The sequence below is a fragment of the Esox lucius genome, chromosome 17 (genome assembly GCF_011004845.1).
Source record: "Esox lucius isolate fEsoLuc1 chromosome 17, fEsoLuc1.pri, whole genome shotgun sequence".
In the NCBI taxonomy this organism is placed as follows: Eukaryota; Metazoa; Chordata; class Actinopteri; order Esociformes; family Esocidae; genus Esox; species Esox lucius.
Genome location: NC_047585.1, coordinates 8533454 through 8551680, shown reverse-complemented (window position 1 = coordinate 8551680; position 18227 = coordinate 8533454). Strand labels below are relative to the sequence as shown.

The window sequence follows — 18227 nt, the reverse complement described above, 5'->3', positions numbered from 1 at the left end:
TTTGATCATTTATATGGCAACTGGAGTGCATTTGTTAAGTACATTTTTGTTGTATAAAATGGAACCAAATAAGGCATTGTGTTGACAAGTGTTTTAATACAAACAACAAAAGTTGTGTAAAAAAAAAAAAAGCCATGTGGCCTTGTACAGAAAACAATGGGTTAAGATACAGTAATTTTTACCAAACCAAAAAAGGTACACTGACAAACAAGTACAGAGACAGGCTTTGAGGTAATAAAAATTTTTTCTTAGAAAATACAAAAAGTCATTGTTTTGAACAAGAATTGACATATGTTAAGTTTGTGGTGTCAGAAGCACCGTTTCGGCCACAGCTGGCTTTACTTCCTGTCAGGTTGAGTTTTAAAACTTTTTTTTTCTTTTATATTTTGTCAAATTCACTACTGGCTAGGAAAGGGCTATGTTAAAGAATATTCAGACAAATGTAACGCATAGAAGGGCTTAGACAAGTAGTAAACAGAAATAATTTCTTAATGTAAAAGTCTGAGAAAGTGTTGTCATGTTTCAGATTGATACCTACTGAAGACAACTCTTGTTTGTTTGCTGGGCCATTCGTCACCGCTTCCAGGGGCGATTCCCGCGCCCCTGGTTAGCCGTCTGGTTAGCCCCCCATGGGTGATGAGGGTTTCCCATGAGTCGAGGGGAGAAACTGTTGCCCCCCAGCCACAAGTTCTGCTGCTGGAGGACCCACAGACAAGAGCCGGGCCCCGCTGCCTGGCCCAGCCCCATCGCAGCCCCTGGCGGCATGGGATTGGGCATCAATGGCCGAATGCCCCCGGGTCCACCCAGCCCATTCATCATGGACCGTTGAAACACACCCATGTTGTGGTTGCCCAGGTTTAGGTTAGGCCTGGGTAACAAGCCATTGCCCTGCTGCAGTCGGACCACCTGCGCCAGTCTTTCTGCAGCCGTGTTGTCCCCACCACTGGGTCTGGGAGCTCCTACCCTGGGACCTGCAGATACAGGGTTAGGACAAGGGAGGAGGCTACTGGTCTTCCCCCCTACCCCCTGGCAGCTGTCTGCCACAGGGGCAGGTTTAGTGTTCTCTCCCCCCTGTGTCCTCAGAGGCTCTGGGCCTAGGGATTCATTAGTGTTGCCAGGTATGGCTCTCAACTCCCTGTTTTCCCCTGTGACAGCAGCCGGACACAGAGGGCTGCCAAAGGTGTTTGGGTCCTCACAGGAGCTAGTTACCTCATTAGCACTGCTCATACCCAGGCCCAGCTCAGAGTGGACTGGGGTGAGGGTAGCAGCTATGGTGTGCCTCAGTTCCCCATCCTGGATCCCGGCAGTGGACTGGTCAGGGTGGAGCGGGCCAAGAAGGGAGACCGGGGCGAGGTACCCGATTTCAGAGTTTATGGTTCCCATTGTAGTTACAGGGCGCACTGGTGAATCTGTACCCAGGCCTGGTATCCTGGGTCCGGGCGGGGAATCTGGTCTGGTCTCTCCCTCTGGAGCTTCCATCTGGGACCGGGCAGCTTTGTTAGCTTTGAACTGGGAGATGGCCTCGCTCAGGGCCTGGAAGTTCAACGCTGTGGGTGATGGGGCTTCTGGCGTGTCCATCTGGTCAGGTACGGGCACTCGGAAGTCATCTTCATTCAGCGGAGTGGACAGGCGGTCAACCAAGCAGTCTGGGGAGGAGGGGGAGGCCAAGAGAATGGGTTCCTTAAGGACTCGCTTGTCCTCTCTCCCTGGGAAGGGAACACCCAGAACACATGATTTCAACACTCAAGGTTTTGGAACAATTTTAATACACTTTGAGAAGGAGCAAGTAGCTTGACCAGTGCTTCATGGTCAGAGATCACGTCTGAGGGCCTACTGTTACCCAAGACACAAATCTACTTGAACCCCAAATTTGGATGAGCAAACACAATGTACCATAGGAAAACATCAGTGATGGTTACTGATAATGGGCCTCTGTACACCTTTGTAGATAATCCATTGAAAATCAGCCATTTCCAGCTACATTTACAACATAAATAATGTCTACACTGTTTTCGTGATCAATTTGGTGTTATTTTAAAGGACAAATAATGACCACACACTTTTGAACGGTAGTGTATATAACTCCAGTATGCATGAACTTCAGAGGTAGTTCCACAAGAATATGACAACTTGATTAGCAAAACATTTAATTTGAGTAATTGCATTTTACAAACATTTAGAGACTGCCACTCCATCCAGGTTTATCTACACTAGAGAACCACATAAGTGTAATTTCCCTAGTGTTAATTTCGTTAACAAAAATAATGACTAAAATATTAGTTCAGTGGCAGTTGATGATACAATAACTAACTAAGTAGATCCAGGAAAGACATTAACTAAATTAAAACTATTTTAAATTTTGCTTGACAAAAGAGAGACAACAAAAATCTTTGTGCCGAAAGTATACATACTATGAGTGGATTGGACAATTTTAAAAAGAGAACTTTGTCCAATCAAAAGCATGAATGGGCATTATCAGAATAGTTTTGGTCTTTATCATCCCGATGTTGCAATGCTGTTACTGGCGGAAAAGTAATGCCCAGATCATTCCAAAAATACCCTTCTGACTGTTCTCTAATTAGGTGGCAAAGGATTGACTGGGTTCGCTATGGCTACTCTCACAGTACAATTTACAGGTAGAAAAATACTATGAAAATCAAGACATCTGAAAGCACATCATCCCAATACATACACACAGGTAAAACCGTGGTGTGGTGCCTGGAGCAGTGTTATTTAGGTATACTCCCAATTGTCAACTATCTAAACAATTTAGAATCTTCTGTTCTCCCGTGGTATCTTACATTTCAAACAGATATTTCCATCTATGTCGATTAAACTGCTCCAACTATAACGCGTCTGCAGTATGCATTTCCTACTGACTAATTACATTTGGGAAATTTCATGCACATCCATACTGTACAACACTGTGCTAAAATGTTAATAAATAATAGTTGGCTGTGTCAACATTGTAAGTTAAATATACTCATATGTTCCATCAGCTTTATATGATGTGGTGTATAGCACCTATAAACTACTTTGACACATTTCAGTTTGCAATTAGGAAGTATACGCAGTGCCTAAAAAAGTGCAGAGCCCCTCTACAAGATTAATAATATTGCTTGCAAGCTACAATATGTTGTGAGAGTTATATTCACACAAGTTTGATTTGTTTTCCTTCTGATTAACAGTCAATACTGATTTCATTGGAAAAATAGGTAGCATTTGAGTTGTTTCAAAACGTTTTAGAGTTATTAAAATAAAATGTAATCTCACAGAGTCAGTGAATGTTTATGCATAAATTTTTGCCCTTCATCTCCTGCAGATGAATGAGTTCTTCCACCAATTTAAGAGAATCATCCAATAATGTTAATGCAGACAAATGTGTTGGTAGAACAAGACTATGTATGTTTGTGTACATGTAAGTCAGTGATATATCTACTATAGTTTAATGAGACAATACTTTTGATTTGACTAAAAGGTAACTAAAACATTTTGTTGACTAAAAGGGCTCACTGTTTTAGTCATTTTGACAATAACTAGACTAAATCATTATTCAAATTATGAAAATGTGACAAACTTTTAGATACTAAATCAAAAAAGGGTATAAAAATGAACACTGCATTTCCCAAACACAAATAATCCCTTAAAACTGTAAGACTAGGCCCATTTCCTGTCAATGTGGCCTGATTAGAACCCAGAAAAAATAGTTGTGCCATTTTAACAGGCTACAGTTAGATCATTTTGTCACCAAACAATTCCCTTTCCCATAAAAATGACCTGTATTGATTACCTGTGGTGGCTGCAGCTATGAGGTCCTCTGAGGTAGACAGCTTGTCTCTAATGTCATGAAAACCAACCAAGCTACCAAAGTTGTGCATGATGTCTTTGATGTTGGCAATGACGATGCCACTGCTGGAGTAGTGATGGAAAGTCTCGTGGTGGTGCTCTGGAACAGCAAAACAAATAAACATTTTAATGTTGTTGCTGAATTTGCTGGGGCTTCTAGCTTAAACAGACAGTCCAGTTGTGGTTATGCATTTGTGTATGTGTGTGTTACCTGTGAGGAAGATTATGTGTCGTTGCTGAATGTGCTGGGCCTGTAGTTTAATGAGACAGTCAAGGTCGGGAGCGGTGCGGGATGGAGCATCACACTCATGGTAGGGCAGGAACTCCACAACGTTCTTCTTTTGGTATGTGGTCAACAGGTTCAAGATCTTCATGGCTTCACTTTTAAACCTGTTTGGGACCAAAGGAACCAACCGCCAAAGTAAATTTAATGGTACTTTCAACCAAAAGTGATACTTCAATTTAGGTTTGCAAATACCCTAAACGACTAAGTCACGAGCAATTCCTTTCTGTAGAAGTGAATTTATACATCTGGCAGGCCTTACTTGTCCTTTCTTTTGTTCAGTTTAGTTTCCATTAAAAGGAAAGCAGCTTCGTCTAGATTGGGAACATGCTCCCTACTTAACTAGTCCTCCTAAAACCACAATTCTCTTCCTACATATACTCCAGAACCAGTCATACCTGGACTGTTCTTTTAGTTTCTTCTGGGTTTTACAGTGCACCCTCCACCTCCACAGGCTCTCTGCAGAATTCTGTTGATCCAGGAATGTCAGGATCACCCGCAACCGCTCTAAAACACAAATGGAAAAACTGGTCTTCTTCATGGACTGGAGACCACAATTAGCACCCAACTAAAACTGTTACCCCTGCTGTTAAAGAGATAGTTTGACCTATATTCAAAGTTGGCATACCCTGAGTTGTTCTTGAAGGCCCATATAGACATTTTTCACAATAAACCATTATTCATCTCTGTCCCACCCTGGAATTAGCAGTATTAGCATTATAAGAATTTGTTTCCATTCATGAAATTGGAAGGATGCTAATAATGCTAATTCCAGGCTGGGACAGAGGTGAATAATGGCTTGTCACGATAAATGACTCCATGGGAACAACTCAGGGTAAGCAGAATTTCACCCAAATATGAATCTAGGTCGAAATATCCCTTTAAGTCATGGATAAAAACACATGCGGTTGGCCAAGCTAAAGCGTCTTGAGAAATGAGTTCCTCCATAAAACTGCCATATACATTAGGGCATCTGGACATTAGAACTGGGTGGCATTTATTGGAGTTTCTTTCATGTCAGAATGCTGCTTGGGAGATGTGGACTCAAATGGCTGCATGGCTCTTCGTCTCACCATGGGTGATGTAGTCTGGGTTGAGGACAAACTCATCGGAGACAACAAAGCCCCCGGAGACGAACAGCTCATTGTAGGTGTGGTTCTTCACATCATCCAGACTGTCCACACCAGCAAAGACCACCGTTGGCTGCCTCTTCAACTGCACCAACGCCGGTACCTGACCACATGTATACAACAGTATAGAATAGAATTAAAAATGCGTTACAATAGTGGAGTGGGCTTCATACCCTAGGTCTGCACAATGGGTGGAAAACATCTAATACTTTCTTTGCCTTTTGAGTTGCAATTTTTTCTTTTCATCAAAACACTTTCATGAATTGTTGATCAGGTGTTATCCAGGGAACATTACATTTAATTGTCATATTTTAACATAAGCCATCTGATTCAGACACTGTACAAAAAAACATGGTTATCCATACCACTAGGGACCTGTAAGAGCTAATACTTTGCGCTTGTTCTTAATTAGCTAGCAATAACAATTACTGTAGGCACATGCCAGCTTCCTTAGACTAAACAACTTGCTTGTGTTTTGAAAAGAACAAAAAACACATGATATGAAAAAAAAAAACTGGGATTCATCCAGAAAAGCAAAATGGTAAATAGCTTCATGATTTCTTTGAACAGTCTTATAAGATGCTGAATTAACTGGATAGTGAGGGAATGAACAGCGTGAAAGTCTACTTGAGACACTATGTGGGACTGTGTGTTCGCTCACTGTACACTGCTTTTGCATCAGTGCTCTCAATCAAAATGGATAGGGTGGGAGAGGAAATTTGCCCTTTGTTTATGGCTTCTGTAAGGATATCTTATCTAAAAATATCTTTGTTGTATCTATTCTCTGTTCTGTAAGTATACAGTCCATCTGTCTTGAAAGGACCATTTATAATGCCCCCCTGGGCAAGGGGGGCACCCCCTGGGGGTAACTCCTATTTAGCCACAGTCATTCAACCACCAGCGTGTTGCATACGAGACCATAACCGCTGTTTCCTGCAACTGCTGTATTAGTAAAGGTTACATTTATATAATTAATTTGTTACTTCTAGAGCTGATGTGTTCTTCCAAAATATAGATTTAAAGATATTGGTAATATTACTAAGAATATTTGAGGATTTTGATTTGATTTTGGCTGATCTCATAGAAAAAAAGACATTAAGTATGTTAGTCACCTGGTTGGAGTTTAGTGAAACCTATTGTTCATTCTAGGATGCGCTAATATATGAGGTAGAGGAGGATCTGATCTAGTTAGGATCTAGTTATGCCATCTTTAATATTGTGGTGGTGTACCTTATGAACATGAGCAGCAATGTCCTTGTTCTGAATAAGAACCATTAGTTTGTCATTCCGGTTGTCTTTTTCCAGGAAACTCAATGGACTGCATTCCATGTTCCCCATCCTCTGGAGATACTCCTGGTGAGACAACACCAAAGACTAATTTATACACACCACAAATTATCAGAAAGGAATGTGAGGACCCCATTCAATTATTCAAATGCATTTATAAAGCTCTTTATTTATATTTACAACTACGAATATATATTTGTAGGTTACATTACTGTTCATACGGTTGGGGTCACTTAAGGTCAGGTATGTTTGAATAAGAAATATAGTAATTGCCAAGGATAGAAATAATGATTTTTAATTGAAAAAAAACGTTCTGTCCTTCAAATGTTGCTTCAAAGTCTCAAGATCTCAACCCTATTGAGCAGTTTTGGGAGCAGCTTGACCGCATAGTACATAAGAAGTGTCCATTAAGCCAATCCAACTGCTGGGAGGTGCTTCAGGAAACATGGGATGAAATCCCTTCATATTACCTCAACAAAGGCTGTGATTGCTGCAAATTGAGGATTCTTTGACGAAAGCAAAGTCTGAAGTCTTATTATTTCAATAAAAAAATCATTATTTCTAACCTTTTCAATTACATTTTGCTATATTTCCTATTCAAACTCATTTCATGTACAGTGTTAAAAATAAATGAAGGCAACACATCATCATCACAGTATAACACCAAGTAAATTAAACTTCAGGGATATCAATCTGTCCAGTTAGGAAGCACAAACGATTGTGAATGAATCTCACCGGTTTTGGTACAAATGAAAGTGACAACAGGTGGACTGGAGAGGCAACAGCAAGACAACCCCCAAGAAGGGAATGGTTTTGCAGGTGATGGCCACAGACAATTGCTGTCTCCTTATCCTTCCTGAATGATTCGTCTCTAGTTTTGCATTTTGCTAGTGTCCTTATCATTACTGGTAATGTCATGGGTGCCAAACTAACATTTAGCCAGATCAGTTATGATGGTTGTATTTTTGTGTGCAGTGAATTACTTATGGGTTTTATATTGGTATTTATGATTATGAATTTCTTGTCCAAAAATTTTATAATTGTATGATATGCATGCAGTGCATATTGTTATGAGTATGTTTGTAGTGTTATGAGTGCAGTAATTGGACAGATGTAAACACCAATATGTTGAACTGGACACAAGTTGAGTACAGTTGAACTTTGCCAATAGATCACTCATCAACCAAGAAGGGACACGGCCCTAACACAGATATAAAGAGACCTAATTCACTTCAGAAGGGGAGAACGGCAGGACAGAGAAGTCTGATATGCCAGTGGAGAGGTCGCACTGGAGTACTGAGACGAAGTTCGAGCAGAGTGGGACGGAGATCCAGACCAAACAACTTTCTACGCAACGCACACCATCACCTCCCAAAAGGGAAGTGTGACTGCGAAGTACCGGAGATAGACTACTGCGTAGAAGTAGGCTATTGGTGATCTGCGTCAATTATTTCTGTTGTCTCTCTCCTGTTGCCTTACGTTGAAGGCGCTACCCTCCAGAAGCAAGCAAAAGAGTGTCGCATTCAGGAACCACCTATTGGCTGGATGTAATGAGCAAAAACTTAATGATTTACCAACGGACTGCACTGAGAACTACCTGCAGAATGTAACGTTATTGACTGTGATCAAGTCAACTTTTGTATAGAACTTTTTATGGAATTAAAATGGGATCCCATTTTAGTAATCTTTGTATTGGTGTTTTGGATCATTGTTATAAAAAAATATTTTTGTGGACAATATTTGACTTAGTGTATCTGTAGTGTATCACTGTGGGAACTGAACGAGGAAGTGACCTGGTGCTGCTTTTTAGCGAAGTATTCATTTCTGATAGTAGCAGGAGCCGGTAACTGTAGCCCAGCTCCACCAGGATGGCACATCCATTTGTGAAGTCACAAGGTTTGCTGTGTCTCCCAGTAGTCTCAAGAGCAGGGAGGAGATACCAGGAGGCTTACCGTTACACGAAGAGAGCTGGACATGGCTGTGAAAGGGCATCAACCCACCAGCAGGACCAGTATCTGCTCCTTTGTGCGAGGAGGAACAGGAGGAGCACTGCCAGAGCCCTACAAAAAGTCCTCCAGTGGTCTACTGGTGTGCATGTTTCTGACCGACCTGTCAGAAACAGACTCCATGAGTGGCACAAGGGCCCGACATCCTCTAGTTAGACCTGTGCTCACAGCCAAGCATTGTGGAGCTCCATTGGCATTCACCAGAGAACACCAGAATTGGCAAGTCTGCCATTGGTGCCCTGTTCTCTTCACATATAAGAGCATGTTTTGCTACAGCCAGATTAATACAAATACTATTCCTGTGTTTAGGTTATTAAAATCCCATTGCAAACTGGTCACTCCCTACAACATCTGGGCATTCTCCTGATGAGACAGCAGATGGTGTCCTAGGGATCTCCTCCCAGACCTGGATCAGGGCATAAGTGAGCTCCTGGACAGTCTGTGGCACTACTTGGCAGCGTTGTATGCACCGATACATAACATCCCAGAGGTTCTCAATTGGATTCAGTCTGGCGAAAGTGAGGGCCAGTCAGTGGCATCCATGCCTTCATCATCCAGCAACTGCATACACACTCTGACCACAAGGCCAGGCATTGTCCTACACCAGGTGGAACCCAGGGCCCACTGCCCCAGCGTAAGGTCTGACGATGTGTCTGAGGATTTCAACCCAGTACCTAACACCAGTCAGCGTACCGTTGGCTAGCATGTGGAGGTCTGTGTGATTCTCCAAGTATATGCTTCCCCAGACCATCACTGACCCACTCATGCTGGATGATGTTGCAGGCAGAATAATGTTCACCACGGTGTCTCCAGACTCTTTCATGTCTGTCATATGCTCTTATCTGTAAAGAGAACAGGGCGCCAACGGCGGACCTGCCAATTCTGGTGTTCTCTGATGAATGCCAATAGAGTTGCGTGGTGCTGGGTTATGAGCACAGGTCTCACTAGAGGATTTCGGACCCTCACGCCACGCTCATTGAGTCTGTTTCTGACAATTTTGGTCAGAAACATGCGCACCAGTAGCCCACTTGAGGTCATTTTGTAGCCATTTGATGCCCTTCTACGGCCCTGTCAGCCCTCCTCTTGTAACGGCCCATCTTCTGGTAACTCTATGCTCGAGACTGTCCCGGCAGACACAGCAAACCTTGCAACAGCACATATGGTTTGCAATCCTGGAGGAGCTGGACTACCTGTGCAACTTGAATGGGCTGCAGGTGCTGCCTTAGGATACCAGTAGTGACAAGTAGTGACACTAGGAAAATGCAAAACTGGAGAAGAATCAATCAGGAAAGATAAGGAGAGAGCAATTGTCTGTGGCCACCACTTGCATTCCCTTTTTGGGGGTTGTCTTGCTGTTGCCTCTCCAGTCCATCTGTTGTCACTTTCATTTGCAACAAAACAGGTGACAGTTATTCACAATCACTTATGCTTCCTTACTGGACAGATTGATATCCCTGAAGTTTAATTGACTTGGTATATATAAAGGGCTTCACAATAACCCCATACATTTAGTACCTTGATATAGTGGGAGAACTCTCGGTCGGAATCCTGTGTGTGGATGTAGAACTGGACAGCATTCTTTCGGACATCTTTAATTATCTCCACCAAGTTAGTGAACAATTCAGGTTTCAGCTGGCTGATCAGACTACTGATGTCTTCAGGGGGAGTCTGCCCAGAGCCTGGAACAGACTCCACCATTGGCCCTGACAAACGGTCAATGATTGGTGTGAAAGGAGGCAGAGCTTCTGCTATGGCCCCTGATTCGAACACGGTGCCCATGTGTGGTGGGTACTTTCCTCGTGATACATGACCGGCCACGTCTGCATTCTTCATTGACACTGCCCACTCATCCATATTTGATTCAGCACTTGGTTTGCACCGTTCCGATTCACCTGTCCCAGCTGATTCTGTGTTTGTTTCTGTCATCCACGACTGGACGGGTAGGGGAGCTAAACTAGAGCTCATCTGACAACTCACCCCTGCCTGGGGTGGGTTATCGTAGAAAGGACTGGCTTGTGGATAGGCTGTGCCGGGGTCGGATGAAGAGGGCATAACGCCACTATTACTACCACTACTACTGTGGAACTGAGAGACTGTTGAGGGAAACTGAGAAGCAGCATGACTACCATAAGAGTTTGAACCATCTGGGCCAGGTCCAAACGGATTAGGAGAGTGACAATTGGGGTAAGACTGAAACTCAGAGCCAAGGGGACGATTCCAGTTATATTGAGTTGTAGGATCGTGGTGGTGACGAGTTTCAGCTGAACCCGGAGGAGGGTTGTGGGCAACCATACTAGGAATCCATTGCTCCTGCGTGTCTATAACGGTGCCCATGCGGTCTCTGAGGGAACTGACATAGGCATGCATGGGAGGGGAAGAGTTGTAGAAGGACACATATTCGGAGAAGGGCTGGAGGGGAGACTGCCTGGGAGGATTTTGGAAAGGGGGGTGCGGGGAGCTGTAATGGACACTCTCTCTGAGCAGTAGAATCTGCAGCTCTGTGGAGAAATTGCTGAACTGCTGATCCAAGATGCAGTCCATTCTGCTCGCCGTGGGACAGTGGATGGGAGGAATGTTCTGCTTGGGAGGAACATTCTGGATGAGAGGAACAGTGTGGAAAAGAGGATTTCGTACTTGAGTCTGCTCTGGAGGAATGGGATCGAGTGAAAATGGTGACACAGTCTCAGTCGCCTTCATCCGTTGTTCTACATCTTCAACCTCTTTTTCCACCTGTTCCTTTTCTTCTTCTTCCTCCAATTCTCCTTCTTCTAGTTGCTCCTCTTGTTTCTCATCTTCTATCATATCCACCCCAGCAACCTCTTCTGCCTCTGCAACCATTTCCATCCCATCTTTAACATTGTTAGCTTCCTCCTCTGGATACCCCACCTCCTCAACATTCAATGCCTCATGTCCCACCTCTTCAAACTCCCCCTGTACATCCTCTTCCTCTTTCATCTGAAGTGCTTTTGCTTCCTCCCCCACAGTTTCTTCTTTCTCCTCTCCCATCCCAGGTTCAACATCAATTGTGCTTGGGTCCTTAGTTAGCATGCTGCCTTCAGCTTCTTCCTGGGCAGCTTCCACAGAGATAATAGGGCTTGGTTTTTCAGCTGGCTCTGGGGAGTGGCTGCTTCTCTTCTCTAGAAGGCTTTTGTTCTCTGGGGCAACACCGGTTTCAAACCAGCTATGGTTTGTCCTCATCTTATCATTGCTACTTAATTCTGTGGCGTCACAGGGGCTTTCAGCTAATTGCTCCTCCTGCTCCATAGGACTGGAACTAGGGCTAGGGCAGGGGCTAGGGTAGGGACTGGGGTAGGGACTTGGGGTGGGGCTAGGCTCTGGGGGCTCCTCTAGAGAAGGACTGGGGGGGCTAGACTCCAGAGGCTCCTCCAATGTAGGAGTGATACTTCTTTCCCTTCGTTGTAGGGTGCAGGGGGAGTAGCTGCTGATTGCCAAGGGGATCTGGGGAATGAAGCGCGGGTCCTGAGGGTTGTCCTTCTCTCTCTGGCAGTACTTCTTTGACTTCAGACCTGCACAGGAGTAAACACTATTAGTGAATATCAAAACTGTTATACAGATTAGCCACATTAGCCTTTCTCACAGAAACATAAATACATAGATAAACTGGGCAGTTCAGTGCTGACTGGCTTAACGTTTTGGTCTATCAGAGTGCATTACCACAGGTATGACGGCAAATACTGGTCTGTTATCAACCAGTTATAGTAACAAGGCACCTCAGGGGTTTGTAGTACAATATACCATGGCTAAGGCCTGTCTTATTGCTTAAAATACATCCCTTTAAACATATTTCACTTAAGTACACACTACAGGAAAACAGGCCAAACTTCAGCCTATGTGGTTGTGGTTATGTCTAGTGATTGTCCATACCTGTGATTGGGATCAGGACCCATGGTATCTGTTCTACCCCATGGGGCTGGGACTGAGACCGTCTGGGCATTTCACCATTGGAACTAGGGCTGAAGCCCTCCAGACTGCTTATGCTGCCTGCAGTCTGCTCCTACACACACAAAAACAGGGGTACAAGCGGGCACATATACAGTTATAGCTTTAACAATTATTTATATTATAGAGAATGCATCAGTAATTCTTAATTTGATTATGTGTGAAAACTGCATTGTCCTGTACCACTATCACTCTAAGGTTATCAGTTAGGGACAGCCACAGTGTTTTTTAACTTTTCCAGGAGGGATCCCATCTTTTTCCCCCAGAAATACCACTGATCTATGTAGCGATAACTCCAACTGGGTTTAGTTACCTCCAAATAATCAGCCTTGTCCTGCAGGCCCACAGCAACCCTTTTTCTCAGGTCAACATCCTGATTGGGCGGCAGACCGAGCTTGATCATCCTATCAACCAGTGGCGCTTCAGTCAGGTCCACCCCTTCTCCTGACCCTCTCCCCTGTTTAGCTTCAGCATTCTTCAGGCTGGTTAACATCTTGTCCAGTTTGATGGCAGCCTCTGATCTGTCGATCCTCAGGTCAACATCTCTCAGACCAACACTCTGCAGCATCACTGAGGAAAGACTGGGGACAGGGGAAAGACCCCCTTCACCGACTGGGGACAGAGAGAGGTGGCGATGAATGAAATAAAACCCCAGGTTCTTATCCAGAAAGTGCCATAGCTGTTTTGACTGAGAAACTCCAATGGCCGGTGCATATTAGCATAGAGTAACTCAAGCCTAAGGTAAGTGGGAATCGGAGAAGCCATTCTGATAAATATAGAAATAACCAATACACATACAACTAATGAAACACAATTAATGCATTTCCCTCAAAACACTTTGGGGAAACACAAGTTTACCTCAACATGTTTTCACTACTTGTACCTACGGACAAATGTAACCGCCAAAACTATGAAAAGCCTTCCCTACCTGCTGTGCTGTCCCAGCCACCTCTTTCCCACGAGGCCTTCTTGAGGTACTTCAGAGTCCTGGTGGTCACCTCTCTCTCGAGCTTCCTCTTCAGACCACGAGGATCCAACCCTCCTAGCCCCTGTGCCTCTCCTGTCTTCTGGACGTCTGCCTCTGCGTTTCTATGACACTTCAGTATTATGTTAATCAGCTTCTTCACCTTCTGTTGTTTGGTGTCGGCAGGAGACTGAGAGGGAGGAAGGTTGACATGTACCGTCAGTGGATGAGCGGTGGTGGTAGTGCCAACCGGCTTGACCTGGGATGCTACCACTGGCTTGTCAAGAACTACTTCAACACTCTCCCAGGACGCTGCGGGGCTGTCCTCTTCAGGTATGACGCAGTAAGTCTCAACCATCTCATGAGCTCGGGCCACGGGCATGGTATAGAGATTAGGACTGTAGACGTAGGACCGCAGGTAGCCCTCAATGTTGAGTTTATGGTGTTTAGGAGCAGGAAACAACTTTCCCCGGTCGTCTAGTTTGGCGTCGTATTCAGTCATGGGGATGTGGCGAATCTGGAGAGAGAAGGAACAACAACACAATGTCAGAGACAGTAAGACACCACGTATGATGCTGTGTCATTGATACGTTGGGGCTGTCACCACAGGGAACCAGTACAAAAAAAGAAAATATATGCATTTACAAATTAGTCCGGATAATAGCGTCTGTTAAAATAAATAAAAGTGAAAGGCTTGACTCTGAAGTAAAAAATCGAGTCAAAACAATCTCCAGTATATTATTAACCTTTCCATCGTGAAGTCCACTGAGGTAGTCCTTGGCTTGGTGTTCGACCCCGGCCGAGAGGTCAGTGGGCGGGTTGCAGCGGACCTTAACTAGAGCGTAATGCAAGGCCGGGACAAAGCGGTTCAACTGGGGCATGATGCCGTCCTGAGAGGACAATGACTGCAAAGGATCCTGGGAAGCTGGACACCTTGTACTGTATTTTGCCACATCTCTGGACTCTTGAAAAACGAAGAGAGCTTGAAGACAATTTTTCCACCCATCTCTTCTTTCTAAAAAAAATAAATAAAAAAAATTCAAATAGGTTAATCAATTATTACACAATTATTTTAAAAGAAGTTCATTCTAAGCTATTATTTGAAATTACAAAACAGGATTCCTGTAAATGACAAGTCTGGGGGAGTCTCAGATAAGAGCTGAACAAGAATCAATGACACTGTTTTGCGAAATTGCAAACAGTATATATTTTAACAGTTAATATTTTATTTTTTATATTCATTTTGCCGACCTTCAACAATGCTCATTAGATCTGTGTGCTAAGAGCAAGAGTATGTTAGGATGAAAGGAACAACCGTTTACTACGTCATAAATACATTTTCCAGATAGTGTTGAGCGCACATTTGTCCGATTTCTTTTCCCCCTCATCCGGGTTTTATACCAATTTCTTTAATGTTGCAAACTAGCATACATAAAAACTGTGACAAACATAACACGTTGCACCAAAAGGCCATGTGGGGGAAATTTCCTGAAGTTTGATGTATGTCTTTGCAAAACAAACCAGATGGTATTTGCCTGTGAATTAACTAATTTGATCACTGCGTTATAATTAATTTTAACTTACCAGTTAGAGTGACCATCTGACCTGAAGACAGCAGGAACAGGAAGCCTTTGTCAGTTAACATGTGGACAAGAACCTGCATATAGAAGACTTATTAGATCAGGGTTGGGGAGCCTTCACTCTCGCAAGCTCCCTGGGAAGAGGGCAGATCTGATTGGGATATGCTGGACGTAGACATACCAGTCTCTGGGTTTCCAGGTTTTGAAGCAGTGCTGTAAGACTGTCGCCTGACTTGCTGTTATCCACCACCTCGAGCAGATTGCAGTACATCCCATTCTTCAACACTAGAATACAAACCAAACTCTGGGTGTTACAAAAGAGACATTAGAAGTCCTGAAGATAGTCGAGAGACTTCTAACAGGTTCTTGGTTATGGAAAGAACAGTGGAGAATTCATGATATGGTACATTTAAAATGCAGCTGCATTGATGCAGTAAGGGGACTGAATCGTGGTCACAGCGTACAAACAATGCTCAGGCGTTGCGGTCTAGTGACTTCTGGTAGGTATGTTGCATGTGAGCTCTATCATGAAAATAGGCTTTGTGATAATCAATGTGATAATCAGAACTGGTCAGCGAGATGTGCTGACAATCAATGTAGGAATTTCACAGCAACCACAACGGCCATGGCCATTGAGAACAACCACATGAATGCACTACATGCAGGTAAGAAAGCTAGCTAGTTATCGATAGATAGCTGACTCATTAAGTGATTACCTGAATCAAACCTCTGTTTTGAAAGGTGTGTTCATGAGCAACTGTGAGGTGGGAACGATCCGACCTCAGAGTGGGAGAATAAACCTGAACGCATTTTGAAAACTCCAAGAAGTGCCGTTAGGTTTGACATTACTCGACATGGCTGCGCTTGTGGTGAAATATTAGAAAACAAGAATTACTTGCTCCACGCACAAAAAAGTCAGTATATATTTTTATTTAGGTTGTAGTCATTAGCACAAGTGATTGTGATGTTAAAGTATACTTTGCGGTTTACTTTTGGGTAACTGAGGTAATGTTATACCTCTGGCTGGCTAGCCTTAATGTTACTTAATTAACTGTTAATACCACAGCCTGTTTGTTGTCGTAATGTGAATGTCCCCAATAAAACTTCTGAAAAGAAAACAAGTTCCAGAATCTATAAAAATTTTGAGGGGGAGTAAATGTAATTTAAAGGGAAAACAAAAAGGATAATTTAACTTTATGTGGAAAAAACATCAGTTATTATTCAAAATATGATATTAAAAAAGTTAATAATGTATGTTTTTAAGCCATGCATGTTCAAGTTGTTTATTTGTAAGCTCCAAATCCTCTTATTTCACTCAATGGCCTTTATGCCCTGGCATGTGGCCTTTGTGCCCTTAACATTTTTGTGAAACCGAAGGCCCAATGGCCTTGCCCCTAAAATTACGAAATTCCAAGCCTGCTGACAATGTGATAATCAGAACTGCTTAGCGAGATGTGCTTACAATGTGATAATCAGAACTGCTTAGCGAGATGTGCTTACAATGTGATAATCAGAACTGTTTAGTGAGATGTGCTTACAATGTGATAACAATCAGAACTGCTTAGTGAGATGTGCCTACGGAAAACTGTACCAATATATAAATCTAAGACCATCCTGCGCCAGCTGTGGATTTGCTATGAGGCAAAGCCATAATTGCGAATTACATTTGAAAAATTGTGTACAATATTTTAATTGTATTATTATATAGATTATACAGCAAAATCGAAAATAATTTTTATAATTGTTATTTTAATTAGTTGGAAACATTGTATATGCATGAATCAAAATGTGAAGCAGCACTGTATTGTGAATACAATCACAGGTCAGTGGGTTCCACTGGTCTCCACTATTCACAACAAAATATTGTGCCATATTGCTTCAGTATATTCTGGTTGTCCTAATGGGAGCACTAGTCTTTAACTTCATGCTAAATACACAAATACAGTATAAAGAGTGTTTGGAAAGTATACAGACTCCTTCAATTTGTGTATTTAGACATTTTTGCCAGTTCATTGAGAAATGGAAATATATCTCATTTACATACGTATTTAGATCCTTTCCATGACGCTCCAAATTGAGCTCAGATGCATTCTGTGTCCTTTGCCTACCATGGCCCTAAAATGTAATTCAAATCCACCTGTGACAAGTTCAAATGTTTGGACATGATTTGGTGCCACAAAAAAACCAAGCCATGAAGTCCAAGGAAATCTCACTAGACCTCTGAGATAGAATTGTGTGAGGGCATAGATCTGTGGAAAATTATAAAGCAATGAATAAAGCAACAGAACTTCCCAGTACCACAGTAGGCTCCATCATTGTGAAGCGGAAGAAGTTTGAACACACCAAGACTTGTGCTGGCCATTTGGCCAAACAAAGGACCTGGGAAAGAAGGGGCTTGGTCAGGGAGGTGACCAAGAAACCAATGGTCAACCTAAAAGAGCATCAGAGTTTCCCTGCAGAGATGGGAGAACCAGCCAGAAAGTCAACCATCTCAGCAGTACTCCAACAATCATGCCTTAATGGTTGAGTGGTTAGAAGGAAGCCAATCGTAAGTAAAAGGCATATGAGATCCTAACTAAAGGACTCAGAGAACATAATTTATAACAATCTCTGGTCAGATGAAATCAAACTGATAGGCCTGAATGCCAAATGCTACACCAGACAAAATAAAGGTGCCGCTTACCAACTAGCTAATACCCTCCCTAAAATGAACCATGATGGTGGGAGCATCATGCTATCGGGATACTTCTCAGCAGCAGGGACTGGGAGATTAGCCAGGAATGAGGGAAGGATGAAGGAACACAACCTCAGACTGGGGCAAAGAGTATGGGACAAAGAGTATCACACAGCCAAGACAACGCTGGAGTGGCTTCGGGACAAGTCTGTGAATGTATTTGAGCTGCCAAGTCAAAGCCTGATCTTGAACCCAAATAAAAATCTCTGGGGGACCAAAAGATCACAGTTGACCAACACTTCCCATCCATCTGACAGAGCAATAGAGGATCTACAGGAATAAAGGGAGAAACTGCAATAATCCAGGTGTGCAAAGCTGGAAGAGGCATAGACTACAAAAAGCTGTGATCACTGTAAAAGGTAATTCTACAAAGTACTAAATAAAGGTCTCTGAATCGTTTTTTGTTTTCATTCAATCTCATTTCTAAAAACATGATT

General features: G+C 43.0%; 1 protein-coding gene across 2 annotated transcripts in view; it reads right to left on the bottom strand.

Moving 5' to 3' along the window:
- Positions 1–86: 86 nt before the first annotated feature.
- Positions 87–18227, bottom strand: part of tasora (transcription activation suppressor a) — a 38298-nt gene continuing 20157 nt past the window's right edge. For both annotated transcript variants that reach the window (XM_010882083.4, XM_020055787.3), the window contains 13 exons: positions 15238–15341; positions 15061–15133; positions 14223–14491; positions 13441–13993; positions 12826–13124; positions 12438–12567; positions 10068–12079; positions 6490–6612; positions 5203–5362; positions 4528–4636; positions 4058–4236; positions 3791–3946; positions 87–1706 (listed from right to left, as the gene is read on the bottom strand). In XM_010882083.4, coding sequence (XP_010880385.3) covers positions 574–1706; positions 3791–3946; positions 4058–4236; positions 4528–4636; positions 5203–5362; positions 6490–6612; positions 10068–12079; positions 12438–12567; positions 12826–13124; positions 13441–13993; positions 14223–14491; positions 15061–15133; positions 15238–15341 — 5300 coding nt within the window. In that variant the 3' untranslated portion in view covers positions 87–573. The remainder of the gene's footprint in view (positions 1707–3790; positions 3947–4057; positions 4237–4527; positions 4637–5202; positions 5363–6489; positions 6613–10067; positions 12080–12437; positions 12568–12825; positions 13125–13440; positions 13994–14222; positions 14492–15060; positions 15134–15237; positions 15342–18227) is intronic.